At 38.0% G+C, this 22,137-nt stretch overlaps 1 protein-coding gene across 1 annotated transcript; it reads left to right on the forward strand.

The window, feature by feature from the left end:
* Positions 1 to 1,693: 1,693 nt before the first annotated feature.
* Positions 1,694 to 19,973, forward strand: CAAP1 (caspase activity and apoptosis inhibitor 1). Its single transcript, XM_061468793.1, has 6 exons — positions 1,694 to 1,910; positions 2,660 to 2,860; positions 3,938 to 4,022; positions 5,037 to 5,112; positions 13,993 to 14,063; positions 18,849 to 19,973. The coding sequence occupies exons 1-6, from the start codon at positions 1,782 to 1,784 to the stop codon at positions 19,187 to 19,189; spliced, it is 903 nt and encodes a 300-aa protein (XP_061324777.1). The 5' UTR covers positions 1,694 to 1,781; the 3' UTR covers positions 19,190 to 19,973.
* The last annotated feature ends 2,164 nt before the right edge of the window (positions 19,974 to 22,137 follow it).

A 22,137-nucleotide genomic window follows, 5' to 3' on the forward strand; every position in this document is an offset into this window, starting at 1 on the left:
ATGGTATACATTGTATAGAATATTTTGAGGACACTGAAAACAATTATGTGCCTAGCACAGAACTCAGCTTTCTGTCCACAGCATTAAAACCTCAAATAGCTTGTTCTGTGTACTAAGTGCTCCTGCTGTGATTCATCAGGAGAACAGTAAAAAGTATGTTTGAGAGATTTCAAGAGCCCCTTGGTGAGAAACTGCGTCTTCTGCTATGAATTCAAAGCTTCTCAGTAGATGATATAATCATTATTTCGGCATCTTTTTCCAAGCTAGAATGGAAGCTCATAGAACAGCAAATAACATGTAATAGCACTTTACATTAAACTTTTCTCAGTAGGCCTGCTTTAGGTTGTATGAAAGGGAAGTACTTGGGATCTGCTTAGACCATCACTCAACATACAATATGAAATGTCTTACTAGGGAACTGAATGAGGAATCAAAACTGACTTAGGTGAACACCAGCTGCTGTACTTGCCAAAACAAATGGAGACTACAGACACTTAACTGGGGATATATAAATTGCAAGATTTCCATAATTATGTTTATTATGATGGACCTTGCCCTCCCCAAGGTCTGATCTTAAGCAGACTTTTAAAATCTACTCAGGTTGCAGGCAGAAATAGACTAACTTCAGTCTGCAAACCTATTTCATTAAAAGCATTAAACTATACATTCATGAATTGTTGGATGCAGTCTCTCCTCTATGATGTAATACACTAAATTAATCCACTAGAGAAGCGTAGTACTGTAGATCAATACTAAAGGGGTAACTAAATGATTTAGGAAATGTTACTATCTGCTGGTTCCAATTCTGTGAAGTTCTTTGTTTAAAAATATTTAGTTAAGCAGTCTTAGCTGATCACTTACTATATCCTATGATCATTTTCCCTTTTTTTCCTCACTCTCCTTTAAAGTATCAACAAATCCAAAGTCTTGCAACAGCAGACATTTCTCATCTTTTAATAATGTGTGCTGAATAGATTGTGAAATTAAACGTTCAGCAGCAAGATCACAGAATCATAGAACGATTTGGGTTGGGAGGTACCTTAAAGATCATCTAGTTCCAACCCCTCTGTCACAAGCAGGGATGCCTTCCACTAGACCAGGTTGCTCAAACCCCATTCAACATGGCCTTGCATATGCAACCGTATAAATATATATATGTATTTATACATATGTATGTATACATATTTGTATGTATATTTATATGTATAAATATATATATTTATATATATTTATTATATGTATACATATATTTATACATATATATGTATATGGCAACTGCAGCCAAAAAGAGGAGAACCTGTGAAAGCAACAGCCCTGCAGACATCCACGTCAGTGCAGAAGGAGGGCAGGAGGTGTTCCAGGTGCCAGAGCAGAAATTCCGCTGCAGCCCATGGTGCAGCTCATGGTGAGGCTGCTGAGCCCCTACAGCCCGTGGAGGTCCCGTGGAGGTTAAACCGTCCCTACGAAGGGTCAAAGATACTTTTGTAAACGGGTGGCCTGCCTACGTTTGCGAACAGTTGTATCCCCACCTCGCTACCCGAAAAACATTACAGAAAGATCCCAAGACCGCTCCAGACCCGGGCAAGCGGAAAGCCTGCGCAGTGCGGAGCCGCTCTCGCCGCAGCTGTCCCGTCGCGGCGGGGGCTCTGCAGACAGGACCCCGCTCACCTCAGCGGCCGCCGGAAGGGGCGTGGCACGCGGCGCTGCGGCCTGTGAAGGCTCCGCCGGAAGGCGGGCCGGTGGCGGCGCGTCGATGCGGAGTCGGCGGGCCCCAGGGGGGGATGCCGGGCAGGAAGTCCTCCCGCGACAAGAAGCGGCGCCGGTCGCGGTCCTGCTGCCCCGAGGGAGCCGCGGTGGACAGCGGTGACAGGAAGCGGCGGAGGACTGAGTTTAGCCACGGCGCCACAGAGGTAGTGCAGGAGGGAGGGGCAGCCTAACGCTGCTGCGTATCCTCCGCCTCTGACTGGGAGAGCTCGGGCCGCTCCCCGTTGCCGTCCGCCCGTCTCCCTTCCGTGGCGCCCGGCGGTCGCTGCCGTTTGGCTACGACAGGGACCGTGGGCCAGTGACCGTGCCCTCTTCTCGGCCGGCAATTGCGGCCGGCTGCTGCCCGCGCCGCACCGGGCAGAACGCGACCGGTAGCAGAGACATGCCAGTGCGGCCTCCGAGGTGAGGCTGGTCCTGGTGTGTGGGTCTCTCCGAGGAGATGAAGGTGCGCCAGGACACGCACTCGCGTGACGCACCCTCCTCAGTGAAGTGTGGGATGTCAAAGCGTGTTTCTGGCTGTAAATTACGAGATTACTGATGTTACTGTACAGCAAATCAGACAAACGGATTTTTGCTGCTTTAAAGCATGCTTTCACATATAAACAGCAGCTAGGTATTTGCAGCTAATATTTTACAGTGAGTGTTTAAAAGCATGTTTCACTTCCTTAAGCGTTTAAAAGTTCCTCTTTCATAAGAATGGTTTCAGTAACTAGAAGTGTAGCTTCTGTAATGCAGTTACCTTGCTAGCTAAAACACTGTAGGGAAGTTCAGAAGTCCACCTTAAGATGCACCTTATGAAGGGAAAACTGTTGCAAGCATGAATGAGGCTGTAGGTTTCCTTCTTCTGCAGTTCACAAAAAAAGGTGGAAACACTACTTGTTCTCTTTTATTATAGGAAGCAAAATGCAGTGTGCCACCTGGAGAAAAAGTGGAAGAAGCTGATCAGCTCAGTGACATAGAAGAAGGAGGATTAGATCTCAGTGTGTCACTCAAACCTGTCAGTTTCTACATCACAGACAAAAAAGAAATGCTTCAACAGTGTTTCTGTGTCATAGGAGAGAAAAAACTACAGAAGATGCTCCCTGATATTTTAAAGGTGCTGAAATACTCTTTATCTTTTATACATACCTTTTATATACCTTTTTTTACAAGCTGGAATGCTTGTATAACAAAACACATCTCTCACATATAGTGGATTTCCAGCTTAAAAGCTGCCTGTCTGTTTCTTAAACAAATGCCTTTGACATTTGTTTATGTCTTTGAAAGCGAGACTTTCTTAAGATTTGATGTAGTTATTTCAGTTTACTTCTTTCTTCCAGTGCTCAGCCATTGCTGAACTGTGGGCTACATGTTTGTATACTGTGTCTCTACTTGTTATGTAAATGCAAAAGGAATTTCGTAATTGTGTGCACTAAGATTCAGTAGTGTTGTTCACTAATAGATATGCTGTTTTCTTAATGAAAGGTTGATTTCTGTTTGTGTCAGCTGAATTTCTTTGTATGGCATTAAATTAAAATCTGTGATGAGGCAGTAAAACCCCTTCTTGATAAATAGCTTCTGAAGTTGTAACTTTTGTGGACTTTAGTGGTAGTGTTCCTAGATTTACTGGCTTAGTACATGTGCCCTTTGAGTCTTGTGAACGGCAGGACTTGGTAAAAGTAGGTTAGGTTACTAGTCTGTACAGAAGAGGCTGCAGACGAAGTGCCGCCTGCAATGCAGGTGTTTGTTAATAGTTTTTAAAATGTTGTTGCTTAATTATGTGATTCACCTGCTCCCGAGTGATGGAGAATTAGGACCAAACAGGGCTATAGTTGTTTGGTGTTGTGTGCTTCAGACACATGGCCCAATATTTCTACTGTTCAGTGTTGCAGCTGCAGTAAAAACTCCACGCCACAGATCAAGTAACAGATACTGTTGTATTGCTTCATCTCCTTACCACCATTCCAGAAAAAAGCATACACGCTATTTTTGGTAGTTGTCAAAGCTGAAAAGCCTACCTGGTGTTCTTCAGCAGTTCTGTCAATGAAGGTCAGAATAGGGAGAGGACTTGCATTCTGAGTTAAGTCTTCATTCAACACAGTCAGAGTGCTACTTACTATGATTACTCTTTTATTCATGATTACTCTTTCCTCAGAAATTTTTAGTAGTTTGCGGTGTGTCTTATCTGTCTTAGAACTGTTCCATGGATGAAATCAAAAGGCTTTGCTTGGAGCAGTTGGAGTTGTTATCTGAAAAAAAGCTGTTGAAGATACTTGAAGGTATGAATGAAACTTCTAAGTGCCACTGTACCCCAGAAAGTAGTCTGCTTCTAAACTGGATTTTCACTCTCTCTCTAGTTACTTTATAAATACATATATGCACTAATAAGTATATATTACTTACTTACACATATTAGTATACACACATATGTTAGTGTTATGTATATATACCTGCTAATAGCATGTATGGGGGTGTGTATGTGTATATATGCTGGTTTTGACCTTTTAAGCTTGAATAAAATTGTCCATTGACTTAGACGCTATTCAGAACACATTCAGAAAATAGTAGTATAAACTTCTTTTCTTTAGTACCCAAATGAAGAACAAAGCTTTTGACTCATTAAAAAAAAAAAAAACAAACAAAAAAAAGAAAAAATACCCAAACAAACCTAGGAGTATAGAGGTATTGTTTGAAATCCATTAATTTAGATAAACTGACATTAAATTGTTTCCTGATTCCCTGCAGGGACATCTGCATAACTGCAATACCAGTTCAGTTACATTAGCAATTGTACTAGGATATTTGGTGTAGTTAAAGGATTATGGGTGGATCCCTCTGCTCTGCTGAGACAAATGGTTCATGAACTTAAATTAAGGATATGACATTCCAGCTTTTCAGTACCTTCTTGAACTTGTTGAGGGCTGTAGCATTTATTTGTAAACATATTCTGTCTTCTCAATGAAGTGGAACTCTTTGAATCTTGAATGTTGCAGAGTACCTTGTATTATTTTTGTCTCCTGTGCTTTATTTTTAGTGTCTATAGTATTGTACTAGTAACATGTATTCTGTTGGGTATTTTCATAATACTGTAGAACTGAAAAATGCCAGCCACGTGGCTAGCAGAAAACTCACAAATAAGGTTTTTGGTTTTGATTAAGTCTAATTTTAGAGCATCTGCTTTAACTGAGGAGAATAAACTTCTGCTGATTGCAGTCGTTAAGAGTAAGCCTAACTATATAGCATTAATTATATCACCTGCTTAAATTTTCATGTTTGACATTGTGTTTATTTAGGCAAGATTGGAGCTGATTCTGATCCTGAAGAGGAAGCAGATGGAAGAGGCAACACTGGAGGTGAATCAGTCAGTCAGTGAGTAAAAGACAAAACGTTGAATTTAAGATTCCTGAACAATGCAGTCATTTTTTATGAGAAATGATCAAATATAACATTGGAAGACTTGGTCACTATATCCTTGACTATGTAATTACTTCAGCTGAATGACAGTGAGCTGTGACTGCTAGCAAGCACTAAACTGTAAAGTGACTTTGTCACCTTATAATGTTGTCTGAAGCACGTAACTGGGTTTCATAGTGGTTTTACTGCCCGCTAGCTGAGTTGTGGTAATTGAACATGTGCACACTCCTAGCCTGCAGCAGAAGTGAAGTAATACGGTTTAGGTTAATGCTCTTTCAGTGAGATACAGCAGGTTAAGTAGCCTGTTCCCACTTAATTCGGTGAATTGTTTATTTTCAATTCAGCTGAGATATATCACTCCTCATGCACTCTTCTGTTCCTTCATTCCTGACCCAATTGAAGCAACATGTTCTCAGTCAGGGATGTTGTAGAATGTCTAGAGTTCCAAGAACAGAAGCTTCTAGTTTCTTGGTTTTAGGTTGGCATTTGTCAGTTTCATAAAGGCCAGTACTTTTTAAACTTTTCTTAAAATACTTGTCTGTTATTTGAAAACAAGTCTTCTGTAGTATATTACAAAGTCAGTTTATTGAATAGGTGAACTCATCCCAACAGTTTCTATAGAAGTAGTGAAGGGAAAAAGAAAGTTACTAGTTAACACCCACAATTTTTTGAGTCTAACTGGGTTGTAAAAGACAAAAAGCTTTTCCGTTTTCATTGCTGACCTGATTACAGTTGGTCCACTGATTCAGTGCACAAACTTGATAAACCTCTGACACAATACAAGACTATACCAATGTTAGGCACATTAAAGTTCCTTGTAGTTGCTGGTTTAGTTGGTTCATTTAGGTGTACCAACTAGAAACAAATGGTTAGGAAAGGTGGTGATAATAATCCATATTTCACATTCTGGTCAGTATTTTTGATTTAAGGGACCTGGTTTCTGATCCTGTCTTTGACTAAGAACAAATTATAAAGTTATTGAATGAAGTAGTTTTTCTTTGATCACATCTCATCATACAAATATACTAGCAAATGGAATGATACTAAGTTAAGTTATGTTTCAGTTTTTCTTGTGTGATAGTTTTGATACTTCCTGGCACTATTTCTTCTGGTGTTCCATTTAGAGCTGATTTGTGACTGTATTCCCGTTTTTGCTATTTATTGCTTACATGATCTGTGAATGGTGTCAGTACACCTGTTTATGTAGATTAATTTTCTTACTTTGGACATCGCCCATGCCTGGGTATTTAAAAAAAAAAATAAATACAAAATATGTTAAATACCAAGTCTCTATGTAAAGGAGTCTCTGTTAAATGACTGATATTTTGCCAGTAAATTTCTAAATAAATTAGAAGACAAACTTGTTGGCTGAGGAAACCATGAAAAATGCCCCAGGATTTTGATTTTTGGAGAAATAACATGTTTTCTTTAAGGCCTAATTCACAAGCTCTTTACTATTGCAAGATACATTAAATGCTCTTCACCTTTAAGAGGTATGGCAGGATTAGTGCTGCTGGATTTCAGAAAGGCAGTTCCATGGCTGCATAGTTCCATGGCTGGAAGATGTTTCAAAACTACTCTTGAGACATGTATTTATGACAGTAGATTGAGTGAAGTCTTGCTTATATGCATTACTTTATAGTAATGATTTGAGCTACTAAAAGCCTAAAAGGGGGAAATTGTTACTGGCAATTAATGAATTGAAAAAAAAATAAGCAAGTGGGATTTACTTTTTTTTTAAATAGCAGGTATCAGAAGATACTAAATTGCCTGTGGCAAGTAGGAAAGTTCCAGGAAAACACATCCATAGGATATAAATTGCAGTTTGGGAATCTACTGGTTTTATGTTGCATGAATAATATTCCAGGTATAAGCAGTGAGTAAACCAAAGTGAGTTGGTGGTGTTTACCTTTTCTCATAGCTGTGTTGAGGTATAGCAGAATTAAAACTGACCCAAGTTCTTCAACCAAAACGTGACAAAGCTAGGTCACCTTATGTTGCTGATGAAAGATGTGAGGAGTAACTGAGAGCAAAAATAGGAAATTATGTTTAAAAAATGTAAAAAGCTGAGAGATATTGATCAAAGTTATAGAGCAGATTGCTTCCTTTGACGAACAGAATCATTGAGGTTCCCCTCATTCTTATATCTCTATCTCCACCCTGATTAATATTTCAGACCCAACCAAGCTGGTCAGGCAAGATATGTTGATGTAGGAATTGTGACTTCCTTCCCCTTAAAATGCAGTGGGTGAAAAAATAGTACTGCTACACAGATGGGTGCTATCTCAGAGCCTTGTCTCATAGGTTCAGCTGTGTTAGCCTTAACAATAAAAAAAAATGGCAAAGCTGTTTGGATGATAGAGAAATGAAGGAATAGGAAGAAGTAGGTGAAATGGGGACAATTAAGGTTTATATTAATCATTAAGCACAGTGCTCAGTAAGTAGAGCAGTATTACGCTTTTACAACTGTAAAATTCCACAAGCCCTTTTTACGAAGTAGTTCTAATCTTCTGGCATTTAGGTTAACTGTTTTCATAACCTCTGTGTAAATAAATGTAAATGCAAGTTTGCAAAACTTCAGAAAATTTGTGTTTCAGCCAGAACAGAAGCAAGTCAGTCAGTAGGCAGGGAAGCTAAAGATGCAAGAGTGAACAAATAGGGAAAACCGTACTGATAAGCTTAACTTAGGTTGTTTGTAATCGTTGTCACATTTTTAATTGTAACCTGAGTTTAAATGGGTGAATTTGTTTGCCCTGGAAGAAAAAAGACTTTTCAGAATTAAAAAGGCGGTTTCTTTTTTTTTTTTTATTCTTGCTGTTCATTCTTCCTAGTTTGTCTTCATTACTTGTTTTCTTGTAAATGAATACTTTTTTCTCCATTTTATCAATGACACAACATTAAAGCTTCTTTGTTTAAATAAAGCTTGTCTTAGTTGTTTTCATGGACATGTAAACATGGGAGGTGAAAAGCAAATGATAAGTAAAAAATTTGTTAATTGATTGGAAACATCGGTTTATTTCTTTTATTCTTTTATTGTTCCTAAAAAAAAAAAATCAACGAACTTGTACCTTCAGCAATCTATATATCAGTAGAAATCCAGAAATCTTAAATTAATACGTCTGAAGAAATTACAAATGTATTAAAAAATACAGGCTTTCTTAGAAGGGTGTAGTTTGACCATCCCTCGTCCTGCTGGCATAGAGACTTATCTGTCTCTAAATACCAGCTTCCTGTCTGTACCATCTAAAAGGAGCAGAGATTTAGTTTCTTCAGGTGCAGGGAAGATTGCAAAATGCAGATCTTTGTGTGATGTTTTGGATGGTATTGCATCTGTAATTGTAAATTGAAAAAAAAAGCCTGCCTTTTTCTGCTGCACGTATCCTCATTCTGACAGCAGAACTGGAAGTCCTGAGGCTTATTCCTAAATTTCAGCTCTATAAAAGTTTCACGTTTCCATTAGCATGTAAAACACTTGCTCTGTTATTTGTCGCTAGCTGCTTCCTGAGTTAAACACTGGAAATCCTAGAATAAGCCAACAAGAGAACTGAAGAAGCAGGGCAAGTATTTGCCAATAACTATAAATTGCTGTTACAATAGATAGCTTTGTTGCTTCACTTTGTGTAGATTTTTGGTTATGCAGTTCTCAGATTTTTGTTAGTGTTTCTGTGTTACTGTCTGCCGTGGAATATTGTTAAACCAAGAGCATTGTTGTATGCTATGCTTCCAAACTAAATGACAATTAATTAAAAAGAGTTAGCCAGTTCATGTCCTACAAAATGAAGGAGACATTCTTCCATCTCATTCAAAAGATATTAGCATGCTCTTGAGACCTTTTTTCCTGTTCCCTGTATTGACTCTTGAAATACCCTCTAACAGAAAGACTAAGTAAATTATTTGCTGTAGTAATAAAACATATAGTGAGAGAACAAGCATGCTAGTATTGTTAGTGATCATATATTCTTGTGTATAACGTGAGCAAATTATCTTTTGCTTTGAAACTCTAATGTGCTTATTTTTTTACTGTGTGAAAATTTGCAATTTAATATTCACTCTTTCAAGAATTCTTAGGCTTTTTAGTGCTTTGCAGTCATAAGTCCAGTATTGCTTGTTTTGTTTTTAGAAAGGTTAGTATTTTAAAGGTGTGCCTTGTTTTAACATGTTTTGCTCCTGGGTACTGGGCTGTTCCAGCATGCCATTGCCATCTGATATTTGCATCTTTAGGGCAATTTGGTTATCTTCACTGTTTGGAATCACTGGAACAATAGGCTACATGAGTCACTGAACAGATATATCTGCATTTGGCCTCTGTTCACTGTCTTGTGTTCTGGTATCTTCAAACTTCACCTGTAATCAGACTGATGGACCTTTCATAGCTCATTAAACTGATTAGCATCTGTCATTTAGGATACCTTTCCTGAGGACCACTGCTTCCTAAGGACTTTTTTCTTTTTTTTTTTTTTAGTTCTCATTTCTCATGGAAAGCGGCCCTTAGAAATTTTCAGGAAGCTTATGAGGACCTGGGACTCAACTAGAAATTTTTTTTAGACTTGGAACTGCCAAGACAAATTTTAGTTTAGGAAGGTACATAACCTTTATGCCAAAAATAGCAGAGATACTGATCTCAAGGCTCACTCCAGAGATTTTTCTTATGTTTCTTAACAACAGTTAAAAGCCCTGTAACAGCATGATTGTATCTTATGTTGTCAGACTGTCTTCTTGCATGGTACATTAAGATACATTTTTCTGTCACAGAACTTTTCCTCCTGGTCTCTCACAACAGTTACTACTATTGAAGGTTGATATCCTAGTGACCAACCAGTGTTGCGGTTTTAATCCTTAGCTATCTGCTCTTTTGACCAGTACCCGTTTTCCTGACCTGTGCTGCTGTTTTACCTCACTCTTCATAATCTGCTGGAGTTGTACCCAGCTACCCTCAAACCTGAACTTCTTTGTCAGCTGTGCAGATTTCTGGAAGTAATAGGTTCTATAAAGAATCCATGTATGTGAGCCCAGGTGAACACTGCACTAGTGTGGAGCATATCAATGTGAAAAGCTAGCATAGGGCAAATAGATATTCATAGCATTTGTCACCAATGAAGTGTAGTAGTTAGCTTCTTTCTGCTGAAGAGAATATACTGTGCAAATGTTTTTCTGTTAAACTCAGCATTTTATTTTTTTTTTATCTCTTGAAAGAGTGACTTTGAACTTAACTGTTATCCTGAGGGGGAAGTAGATTTAAAGACTGATAAGAATATAGAGATACAAATCACTATGATCACTTATGATCATGGCATGGAAGAGGGTATTAAATTTGTATGCTGGTGTGCCGTGTCTTAATTTTAGGTTAATACATCTTCTGCTGACATTGTTTGAAGACATGATGTTGTGCTACCCATCCTTAGCCCTATAAGCAATATAGATAATTAGGACAAAAAGTATTTTTACTAACAAACTAAACAAGGTTAACAAGACCAAAGCTAAACTGAACTGAAATGCTTCTGCTTGGCCACAAGATGGTGCAGAATGCCTGCCTGTTAAATGAAGTAGTGAAAATTAAGAAAAACAGTCGAATCCAATCAATTTGGAAGGAGTAAAATGTGCTATAGAAGTACTTTTGGTTTAAAAAAAAATTGCTGACATATGTTGCTTTAAAGAGAACATCGATTTATTTCCATCAGTGATAGCTGTCAAGGCAACAGGAGGAAACTTTACAAGTTCTGGTGGATGGGTTTTCTTTATTTGATAATTTCTTTTTATGTAGCTGTTAAAATGGGTGTAGGTGATTTCAGCTGATGCTAGACCTCAGAAGCTCTGAGGCTTCTGTCAAAGGAGTGATCGTAATTCCTTAGTGAAATTTGGCATTGGAGCTCAGGGTGATACGAGAGATGTCAAGTTTCTTGCCTGGATACTGTTTGTTTGAAGTCTGACTTTCCCATGGTGCTGTCCAGTGCAGAGGTGTTCAGATGTTCAGTTCAAAATTATGAATCGTGTTTGTGTGAGGAAGGATAGGGTAGGGGCAGCATGAGCTGCTTTTGCTCCTGGTGATGACCAGGGTATATCACCAGCTTATTCTGGTTGAAAGTCAAGTGACTAAATCGTTAGGAGTTGTGGATGTGGTGCCTGACACCAAGACCTCTCATACTTGCTGGCTAGACTAGCCTGAGGTTTGTTAGTGAATTACAAGCATCTCCATACATGCTGATGCATTACACTGAACTTCCTTGAGGAAGCGTACACATTTTTCATTCTGTCTAATTTGTGGCAGTGCAGTTCTGCAGGCCTCTATGATCTATGGTCTCCTTTGCAGTTGCAGGCACACTACATGCGTGTATACAGAGATTAATATCCTCTCATTTGGAAGAATGGTATGGTGATAGAGTTCAGTAAGAAGGCAGGACAAAGCTGTTTATGCTCTACTGGCCCTTTATAATTTTTTCTTTTTTTCCTTTTTTTATTTTTTTTTCATGGTCTCTCTGTCTTTTCACCTTTTTCTTCCTCTAAATATCCTATGCTGCCTTACATGTTTCTACACTCCCCTTAAAAGACATCTGCCAGTATGTTTTGGGCAATCCTGAAATGCTCTTCCACAGCATCCTGTAAAGACTCCTTTCCTCCTATAGACAGTAATACCCTTCAGTCTATGAAGTGATTTCTCTAGCTGACTGCTCTTACAAGGTTTTATTGCCAGAAGGATGGGTTGGTTGCTGTCCTTTCACAGCCCTAGGAGCAGTTCAGGCAGGGTGATCCCTCTACATTGGTGAAGTTACTCAAAGTCCTCTGCTTGCCATTTTCTTGGGCTCCTTGCTAGGTCTTTGTGCTTATGGTGCCTCACCATTAAATGCATAACCTAATGGACAAGACAGTACAATGGAGAACTGGGTGAGATAAGCTTTGGCAAGTGACAAGAGACCAAAACCTGAAATTCCTGGGAAGGTGTGCTGTGAGTGCGTTATGGACAGGTTTTGTTGGTGGTCTGTGCTGGCAGCTGGCCTAACCCCACCCAGTAGTGGAGGTGGGTAGAGAAATGTTAATATCCAGGAGTCCAGCACTGTATTAAAGCGGAGGACCAGCAAAGGCTTGGTCGTAAGCTGTGGCTTGCGCTCTGAGTACTAAGAGGGTGTTTCCCCTGATATAGGCTGCACAGGCTAACTGGAGTAGTCTTAGTTAACTGTGACCACATGGGGGTGTGTATTGGAGCAAAACTTTCTACCACAGCCTGTCCTCTGATCTACTTAATAACTTGAAAATGGTGATGTCATGTTGAAGTCCAGTGATTGCCCAGTGTTCCTTTTCCCCCATAACAGCGGGGAGATTGAGACTCTCACTAACATGTCTAAACCACCACATACAGCAGACCTTTTTATTTGTTCAACACATACACACACAGATACCACATACAGCAGACAAATTTTATTTGTTGAATTCATGGGTTTATTTTACATCTAACGAGTGAGGGCTGTAATCCATCCTGCAACACCTCTGGCCTTTGTAATACAAGACTGATGACTGGAATAGAAAACAAATTGGAAAACTCTCTTGTTAAGAGGCAAAGTTTAAATAATTTTCTGAAGGGGTTAGCCATGCATACAGAACTTTCCGCTCATCACAGCTATTTGAATCTAGTTGTATCCATTCTTTCTCCTTCAGCCCTGCCTTGGAATGGAAGTTCCAACAGGAATTAAAAGGCTGTACATTTTCTTTACTAAGGTGCAGAACATTTAGAAGTCTTTCTGGGTGCTGTGTGCTACACATTCTCCTTTATTATTCCATGCTGCCATAGACATTTATGTAGCGATGGACACAAAAAGTGGGAGAAATAGAACAGTCTATTGATTTGTAATGTTTGCTACTACAGAAAGGGAAATAGCAATCAAAATAACTCTCTCTCAAGCCAGGATGGCTAAAAGTGTTTTGGTGTTCTCCCTCCTGACACAGTGATTGGACACCTTAAAAAAAAAATAAAAATCTGTATTCAATTTTAGGAAAAGCCTTCAGGTCATTACGGAAAAAACCCAAATGTTAAGTCATTATATTTACATCTGTGTTACCAGAATACTGCTCTCCTTTTTATAGGGCTGTTTAGCTACTGCAGCATAGTTGCATTGATTCCATATTAATATGTATGAAACCAGTGCTGCACCAATATTTAGGGTAGGAAATCGGCAGTTCAGTTGTCAAGATGCTCACTAAATGTGGCCACTGAACTCGTCCTGTGATTCTGGTTCCTTCTGCCTTCCTCCTTCCTGTATATTTCTCAGTATTTTCACAGTTTATGTAACTAGTCTGTGCAGAATGTGTGAAGGACATGAACACTTCATGGAAGTATCTTTTCCTCGTATTTTGTATAAAGCAGTTGAAACTTTACAGGTCAAGGGTAAAAATCCTGAAATAGAAGAAATAAGAGAAATGCAGATACTGAATACAATCTCAGTTGAGTTGCATTTCTTTCTAAAAAGTGTGCCTTTGTGAAACTGTGAGGTTGTGATGTAGGAGAGGTGGATGGTTGTGGGGTGATTGTAACTTCATGAAAATAGCTTCTTGATTTCAAAAGAAAACAGTAAGCACTATATAAATGCAACTGAAATGATAGTTTTTTTTCAAGTCATTCAACTGTGTGACTATTTATTCTGAGTTTCAGAGAAAAGCTCCTAAGGGACTACTGGTGAAGATTATTACTCTGAAAGGCCAGAGCATAGTGGAAATACTTACTTTAATTTCTCCAATTAAGTTTCACGTAATTTCCACATAATTTCTTCAATTAAAGTAAATGTTTCGTAGAAAGTTCTCTTAAATTGTAAAAGGTATAGATTAAGATATTTTCTTACTTGTTTCCAGACAGGACAACAGTATAGACTCTACATCCTGTCTCAGAGAAGACAAGCTGGAAAGTCAGGAGTCGAAACAAGGTATGTGGTGGAGAAGGCTGAAAATCTGTTTTCTTGCTGTTGGGCAGGGGCTAATTCCAGATAACTGACAGCTCTCTTTTGAACAGTAGCTGCAATCTACTGTAGCTGCAAGAGAAGCACCTTCTTAGAAATCAGTTTGCATGGGGTTACAACATCTCCCTTGGGACCAATTTCAGAAAAGGAGAAGGGAACATTGAAGAAGACATTGTAGTAACTTTGGCTAAAAGCAAATTGCAGCTGTTCAAAAATTTGCTACGTTAGCATCTAAAACATATCTGAGGCTCTTGTGAGATTCGTTTAGCTCTTCATATCTAGTTTTTCAGCTGAAGAGAAACTTCAGTAATTTCAGTTTCTTGGTACAGGCAATTGCTAATAATGCTATTACCATTTGCTCTATTCTTTTAGAGTCAGTTCTGCTTTCTGTTGAGATGATAGGAGAGTTGACAGTACTCTGTTTTGATATTCACAGAAATCCATTATAATAATTTTTTTGCCAAAGGACTGCTTATAATTTTGGTCAGTCTTAGTATGTGGTACCTGGCTTGCTTTGACTGTAGAGCTGAGGTCCAATGGTACAGTGCTTAATACCCACCACTCCCAATAACTGACACATTTTTCTTGAAGTTAGTTCCAGGGGAAGTGCCCACTTAAATCTTTGAATCTCTGAGGATGAACGTTGTCTTGTATATTTTCTCTTTTTAAATGCAAAAATGTAGTGGGTGAGATATTCAGAAACTACAGTGATTGAAAGAATAGAAAATGCAAAAGCCAGGTAGGTTAGTGGTGCACATTTGATTACCTGCTGCATCAGGAAACAGTTTTCGTAACCTGCATTAGTATTTGTTGTATTCCAGTCATTAAGTCATCACTGTGTAATGACTGCCAGTATTATTTTCTTGCACAAAGCGCTAGAATTGTAGGTGTTCTGTCTGAGTCTGCTTATTTTCATTTAGACCAGCTATATGCAGTAACATCAGAAACAGCTTTTCCAGTCAAAGAGGTTTGCAAATTCTTCTAAGCTATATGTCTCTCCTGCAAAGATCTAACATTATTTGCTTCCTGCAGCTCCAGTTTTGCAGTTCAGAATGTTGTCTACAAGATGTCTCTTGGAATAACTTTATAAAAAATGTTGTTTTTTTTTTCCTGAAGTAGTTAGTGAGGGGAATTAAACAAAGAGGAAAGAGTCAAAAGCATCAAAATTTTTAGGAGCAGGTTGTTGTGGCTTCGTGAGGAATGCTTTAGGTGTTGCTTGTTGTACTATATGGACTGACCTAAGAACTGACAGATTTGCTGCAGATCTCTTCACTTTTCTGTTATGAAAGGGAGTTGATGACTGTTGTAGGTGATTGCTTCATTGTTGTTTTTTATGACTTAATCAACCAGAGTATCATGATGTCTTTGGGCTGTAACAGTGGCTCCACTCAACATGTTAGCTTTAAAGAGCTTTTGAGAATCAAAATTCATCCCTATGAATTTAAAAATGTAACTCTAATCATTCTGCTGAGCTGCAGTGTGTTATGCTATGGAGAAAAAAAAAGAATGAGAGGGTATGCAAAAGTGGATAAAATAAAACTAAAAAATGGAATTAAGCGTGCTAAAAGAATTTTGCAACTGTATCTGAAGAAAAAATGAAAACTTATCAAAATGAAAAAGATAATGAGAAATATGAACCATGATCTTTATTACTGGGTAAAAACACACTGCAAAAGAGGGTAATAAAGCCTACCAGCTAAATTCAGATCTGTAGGCCAGTGAGCTTGTATGAGTGCAGTATTACACATTTTTGGAGGCAGTATTTCTAAATTGGAACTGAAATGCCATGAAAAATTGTAGCCTGTGATCAGGAGTGAATATGTGAATATCTTTAATCCTGAATCAATAAAATCCTTAGAGTTAGTTTTAAAATGATACTGTTGCTTATAAAACCAATTTGAGGTTTTTTGACTAGAAAATAAGAATTAGTTTGCTTGCCTGCCTCTCTCTCTCACTCCCATCCCCTCATTATTTTTTTTTTAAGCAGAAATTGTGCATTAATAGCTTTCTTAGTAGTCAGTATTGATTATTTTTTTCTCCACACCCTCAGGATAGCAGCAATGTCATAAGCCCCAAGAAAAACAGATCTTTTTTAAGGCTTTCGTGTACTGCTAATGAATTAAATGCATGCATGTACCAAAAGGCATTTTAAAATATTTTGAAAGAGAGTAGTATTTTTCTAAAGCCTTGTTTAGAAGCTTTCTTTTAAAAGTGCTCTCTTTTTAAGGTTGGTTGATTAAACTGATTTGGAACAAAGAATTTAATTTTTCTAATCCATATTCTACTGTTATTCTTGTATAAGAGCTTCCACCTAATGTGAGGGGTTTGCACAAAGACTCAAGAAAAAAATAAAATCACTGTGGGTGGGGAGGCTTTTTACGCTTCACATTTGTGTTTTCTTAAAATCTCACATTTATTCTGTTGCATTTTTAAATATTTTCAGTATAATAAAAGGCAGTGCAACAGGAGTGTAAACCAAAAACTTCTAAAAATGTTGCTTCTAATATCCTTTATTCCTTTTTAAAGGATTTTTTGTCTTGTATCTGAAACTCATGTCAAAAGAACATTCTTACTGAGAATTATTAGAAAAAAAATTGAGAAGTTTTCCAGCAGTAAAACATGTGTGACCATCTTGAGCAAAAAAGCCAGTGATAGGAAGATAATTATAGGTATTAAAACTATAGGTTCCTGCTGTGGTAGATTGCATTGTCAATGTTTTTTTTAACATACTTTGAATGTCAGCCAGATTGTGACTGCAGGCTCTTAAAAAAAGGAAGTACTTGCTTGGATTTTGAGTGTATAGATTGTTTTGTTGTTGATGAGCAGTCCCTGTAAATCTGTACTTCTGCCTTGCAAATTTGAGGTTCAGGAACTCAAAGGTATGGGTTGATGAAAGTAACAGTTAAAAAAAAAAATCAATGGGTCGATTAAAGTGAATCTTTTAAAGCCGGATGTCAACACACTAATTTTAAGAATCAGTCACAAAATTGCTTAAACTAGAAGGGACTGTTCTGTGACCATTGAACCTGATGCTCCTGCTCTGCCAGGTCAGCTAGAGCAGGTTGATCAGGACTGTGCAGTCGAGTTTTGAATATGTATAAGGATGGAGACACTCCAGCCTCTCTGGGACACCTGCACTGGTGTTTGACCACCCTCAAAGTATAAAAGTTAAGTATGTTCAGATGAAATTTCCTGTGTTTTAATTTTTGCCTGTTGCCATTAATCCTGTTAGTGAGCAGTGCTGAGAAGAATTTGGCTCCCTTGTCTTCATGCTGTCCCAGATTTTCAAAGGAGAATTAAAAAAAATTTTAAGAACAGGTTTGCAATACTGTCTGAATATATCTTAAAGAATATTTTGGATATATAGAGAATCATTATAGACTAAAGTAACTTTTTCAGAATGGTTTGGGTTGGAAGACACCATAAAGATCATTTAGTTCAAGCTCCTCTGCCATGGGCAGGGACTTCTTCCACTAGACCTGATTGCTACAAGCCCTGTCCAACCTGGCCTTGAACACTGTCAGGAATGGGGCAACCACAACTTCTGTGGGCAGCCTGTGCCAGTGCCTCATCACCCTGAGAGTAAAAATTTTTTTCTTAATATCTAATCTAATTTAATGTCATCTTAAACCAGTCCCCCTTATTCTGTCACTATGTGCCCTTGTGAAAAGTCCCTCTCCAGGTTTCTTGTCGGCCCCTTCAGGTACTGGAAGCTGCTCTAAGGTCTCCCCTAAGCCTTCTCTTCTTCAGGCTGAACAAGCTCAACTCTCTCAGCCTGTCTTCATAAGGAATGTAAACTTTCTTTGAATCTTTATGGTAAGAAATTGTATGTATTTCAAACCCACAGATATTTAGCTCTAGAACCCTGTTGTTAATTAGAGGGAACACAGCTATACCTTTAGATAGTGATACTACCTAAACTGATTATAAAGCTTTAGAATCAGTAACTTTACCATCATCTAATCTATAAATTGTTTTAAGCAGGATCAAGTCCTACTGTAAGTTCCCACAGATTAAATGATTGGTGAAGAACTAATAATTTCTGAAGCCAGTGTGTCAAAAGCAGCAGTCTCACTTTAGCCAAATTATGAGAACAGTTGCTCAGGTTCTCTTAAGAGTTTTGCCTTTTTTTAGTTGCACTGCCTCCTCTATTTTTATTTTTTTTTATGTTTTAATAAAATGCAACTTTTACCCAGCATTAAAAGTCAATGCCATAACTGTGTTCATGTTTTTACTGAGTCAAGTGTCTGAAGGACTTCTGAGAGATTCTGAATTGTAAGTGGAGATTGTTTTACTACTGTAAAAGAGTACTCTGTTTAAAATACATGAAATAGTTTTAAAGTGGCATTTCTAAAAGTACGTTTTGAAAACTTTACTAAGTTTACTTCAAAGATAAACAGTAATCAGTTTTGCACTGCAGAGTCTTCCTTGTTATAAAAAAACCTCAAGACATTTTAATTGGGAAAATAGATCATGTAACTCCATAGGATGGAATAAATTTTCGTGGTACTGCTGCTTTGCTATACTGCCTGTTCTTCTAAATGAGCATAAAAATGCATTAACAGTTGTCTAAATTAGATCAGCCTTAAAAGTTGGAGGAGAAAAAAAGGAGGAATTAGTTGTCTTCATTTCATGAATCTTTTTTTGCAACTCTTCATCTGCAGAGAAACCCTTTAAGCAGAAGTGATACTGTAAGTTGAAAGAAAAATGTTTCTGTTTGGCAGCTGTATGATTGTTACACTTGTGTTACAGGCAAGGGAGAAGATAGTGATGTCCTCAGCATTAATGCAGATGCATATGATAGTGACATAGAAGGCCCATGCAATGAAGAAGAAGGCCCAGATGTGCAAGAGAACCCTGTCAGAAGTGGAGCCAGTCAGTTAGACGACCTTCAGAAGGACATTGAAAAAAGCGTGAATGAGATACTGGGGTTGGCAGAGTCCAGCTCAAAGGAGCCCAAAGCAGCAACCTTAGCCATTGCTCCATCAGATGTTCAGCCATCTGCACAGCAGCTGGAGCTTCTGGAGCTTGAGATGAGGGCCAGAGCTATTAAGGCTCTGATGAAAGCTGGTGATGTAAAGAAACAGCCCTGAGATTGTTTAGATTAAATTTTCAGTGTTTGTTTTGATGGATGTGATGTCTGTTATCCTCAGTGCTAACCTATGTTTGGGTTGAGTATGACATTCCTCATTCAAAACCTATTCTGTATCATGACCTGTGACTTCAGCTGCTGATAGTTGGCTTCATTGCCTTTAGTGTGCTGCTTCCATGATGTGCACAGACAGAGTAGTTTGATGCTTCACCGAGATACCGAGATCAGGTCTTTTTGTGTTGGGTTGTCTCCTCTAGGAGTCACAGAATATAGAGCTCTAGATATATGTATATATACCAGGAGCCTGCTGCCTTTCAGAAAGGTTAGGAAAATCAAGTTCTTTCTAACCCCATGGTTAGAAATTACCAGCTGTTTTGTTTATTAACAACTTGTTCAACTATTTGAGAAATTTGATTTATATGTACTTCGTTAAAAATAACATTTTTAAGGGGTCTTTCATTGTGTGACTGCCTTCAGCAGTCTGTAAAAGGATTTGAGATTACTTATTTCTCTTTGGCATCCACCTCATCATAACATAGGTATTTTGAAAAATGAATGATTATTCACTTAAAAGCATACTTAAATATTAGGAAGTTGAATTCCTGAAGGAAGGGATTTTTTTTTTCTTTTCAAATACACAGTTGAACCATGGTATTTTTAAAGTTATGAAAGTGCCTGAAAGTGACAAATAGTGGATTTTTATACTGTTTGTCATGTAATTTTGTCACTCTGCTGTTTATGTCCTGTGTCATAACTGAAATAAAGAAAATGAGGTTTTTTTTCTTGACTGTGAAGCTTTTTTTGCTGTTTCATTTAATATTTAGGGCAACACAGCAAATCAGGCTATTTAGAAGACCTTGAGGTTTTTAACATTTAACTGATGCAGTTACGTCACCTGTAAATAGGAAAATCCACCAAACTTCAGTATATATGTTTTTTTAGAAAGGACATTTATTTTATAAGGTTTTTAAATTATTCCACTTTTATCCATTTCAAGGGCATTTCTCTGTAAATTGTATTATAGGATTAATTTTCCTCCCATGATTTCTTACAATTAAATAACTATGAATTTGTTTTGATTTAGTGCTGGTTTTATACTTGGCTGCTAATTAAACCCATAGAATCATAGCATGCAAGAATGGTTTGGCCTAGAAAGGACCTTAAAGATCATCTGGTTCCAACCAACCCGCTGTGGGCACTAGTTGGGTTCCTTCCACTTCCACTAGTCTGGGTTGCTCTAAGCCCAGTCCAACCTTGAACGCTGCCAGAGTTGGAGCATTTACCACTTCTTTGGGCAACCTGTGCCAGTGCCTCACCACTCACAGTGAAGAATTTCTTCTTTATATCTAACCTAAATCTACCTTGTTTATGTTTGAACCCATTCCCCCTTTTCCTTTTAAAATATTTGTGTTTTGTTTTTGTACACACACACAGATTGATTTTTTATTTTTTTTTCCCCTTAGGTATGAAGTTTGCGAATCTGGTCCTTGTTAAGTGAAACTATTATATGTTGTTAGTCCTGATTTTCCCTTTGTTGTTATCTATAAAGTAAATTAGATACTTAGCAGCAGTACCATAGATAATTTCAACATGCTATTTTGTAATATTACTCCAGATGTTCTATGCAAATATTATGTCTTTTTCATTTCCTCCCTTTATTATCTTCCCTTTCCTTTTTTTTTTTCCTTTAACCTGCTTTCTACCATTTTCCTTTCTTTTTTGGTCATGAAGTGCAATGTCTTCAGCAGCAAGCTTATATATTTCCTAACGTCTTACTGAGTTCCTCCAGAATCAACACTATTGTGAGTACAATGATAGAAAAATAGTGCAGTGTAAGTTTGATTATAAACTAAAACCTGTATTAAATATAGCTGAGAATTACAGTGTTCATTTGCAAAATTATGGCAGTGACCTGAGTGAATTTCTCCTGACTATTCTGTTACTGATGGCAGAAACATTTTTTGTTTTTAGCAAATGGAGGATGTAAGTTAGAATATATATATCAAATTCCAAAGGTAACTTAACTGTGTGTGCATGTTGTCTCTACTTAATTTCATTTGGCTGTTTGGTGAATTTGTGATTTATTAGATTACAGGGAAACAAAAGCAGGTAATGAGAGACAGCTGGCAAAACCTGATGTGCTGTCTTGTTATTTGTAGAGTCAGAGGCTAGTGGAACTGTGTTTGACTGTAAAAAGAAGTTTTATTGCTGCTATGCTTAGTTCCTTAAGGCAATGAACACTTCACTTTGCCTGCTATGGAAACAAAAAATCTCACCTCAAGGACGTTTGTTTCCTAGTCCTACTGTGCAAACAGTAGGAAAACTTATCTCCTATTGTCTGCCTCTCTTCTTTCCTGTCAGTGTTCATTTGCCAGTTCTACAGTGTGCCATAGCATTGATGAGGCTTGCAAAATCCCAAGCAATAGGAACAAACAAAATTCAGTCCTTAATACTGAAGTAAAATGTGCAATACGGTAACAGTTGATAGAAAGAATAAATGTTTATAGACCTCTATCTTTCCTTTGCTGCTGGCACTCTCAACACTTGTGGTTTCGTCAGCCACCAAGGTGATTTCCAACTGACTGCATACTGCTGTGTGGCTCACATGTATTTTTGCCAACCACGGAAGTGCAAAAGGTTACTTCATGCAGAAGCCATGCTTTGGTAAAGGTGTCGTGGGAAAGCTGGCTGCAAATCAGGTTTAATTAAAAATATGTTTCCTGTGCCACCAGAATAACTTAGTCAAATATACAAAGTCCCTTCAGGGATGTTGTAGAACCATTCATTTGGCATCAGGGAATACGGCTAGGAAGACTAGATAAACTAGAATGTAGTTCTCTTCCACTGCCCAGCTGCTGGAGGTATGTGTCATTTCTTTCTGAACTAAGCTTTGTTTACCTATTGGCTTTCCAGGTCACCTTTAAAAGTTCATTTTGTAGTATGCTGAAC

The sequence above is a fragment of the Pezoporus flaviventris genome, unplaced genomic scaffold (genome assembly GCF_033815535.1).
Source record: "Pezoporus flaviventris isolate CSIRO_AGI_PZ_B2104156 unplaced genomic scaffold, CSIRO_AGI_Pfla_v1 ptg000050l, whole genome shotgun sequence".
In the NCBI taxonomy this organism is placed as follows: Eukaryota; Metazoa; Chordata; class Aves; order Psittaciformes; family Psittacidae; genus Pezoporus; species Pezoporus flaviventris.

Bases quoted from the DNA above. Each gene is read 5' to 3' on its own strand.
- CAAP1 (XM_061468793.1), top strand. From the start codon at position 1,782: ATGCCGGGCAGGAAGTCCTCCCGCGACAAGAAGCGGCGCCGGTCGCGG. The intron at 2,861-3,937 runs GTGCTGAAATAC...TATCTGTCTTAG, and splicing joins TGCTCCCTGATATTTTAAAG to AACTGTTCCATGGATGAAAT. The intron at 4,023-5,036 runs GTATGAATGAAA...GTGTTTATTTAG, and splicing joins GCTGTTGAAGATACTTGAAG to GCAAGATTGGAGCTGATTCT.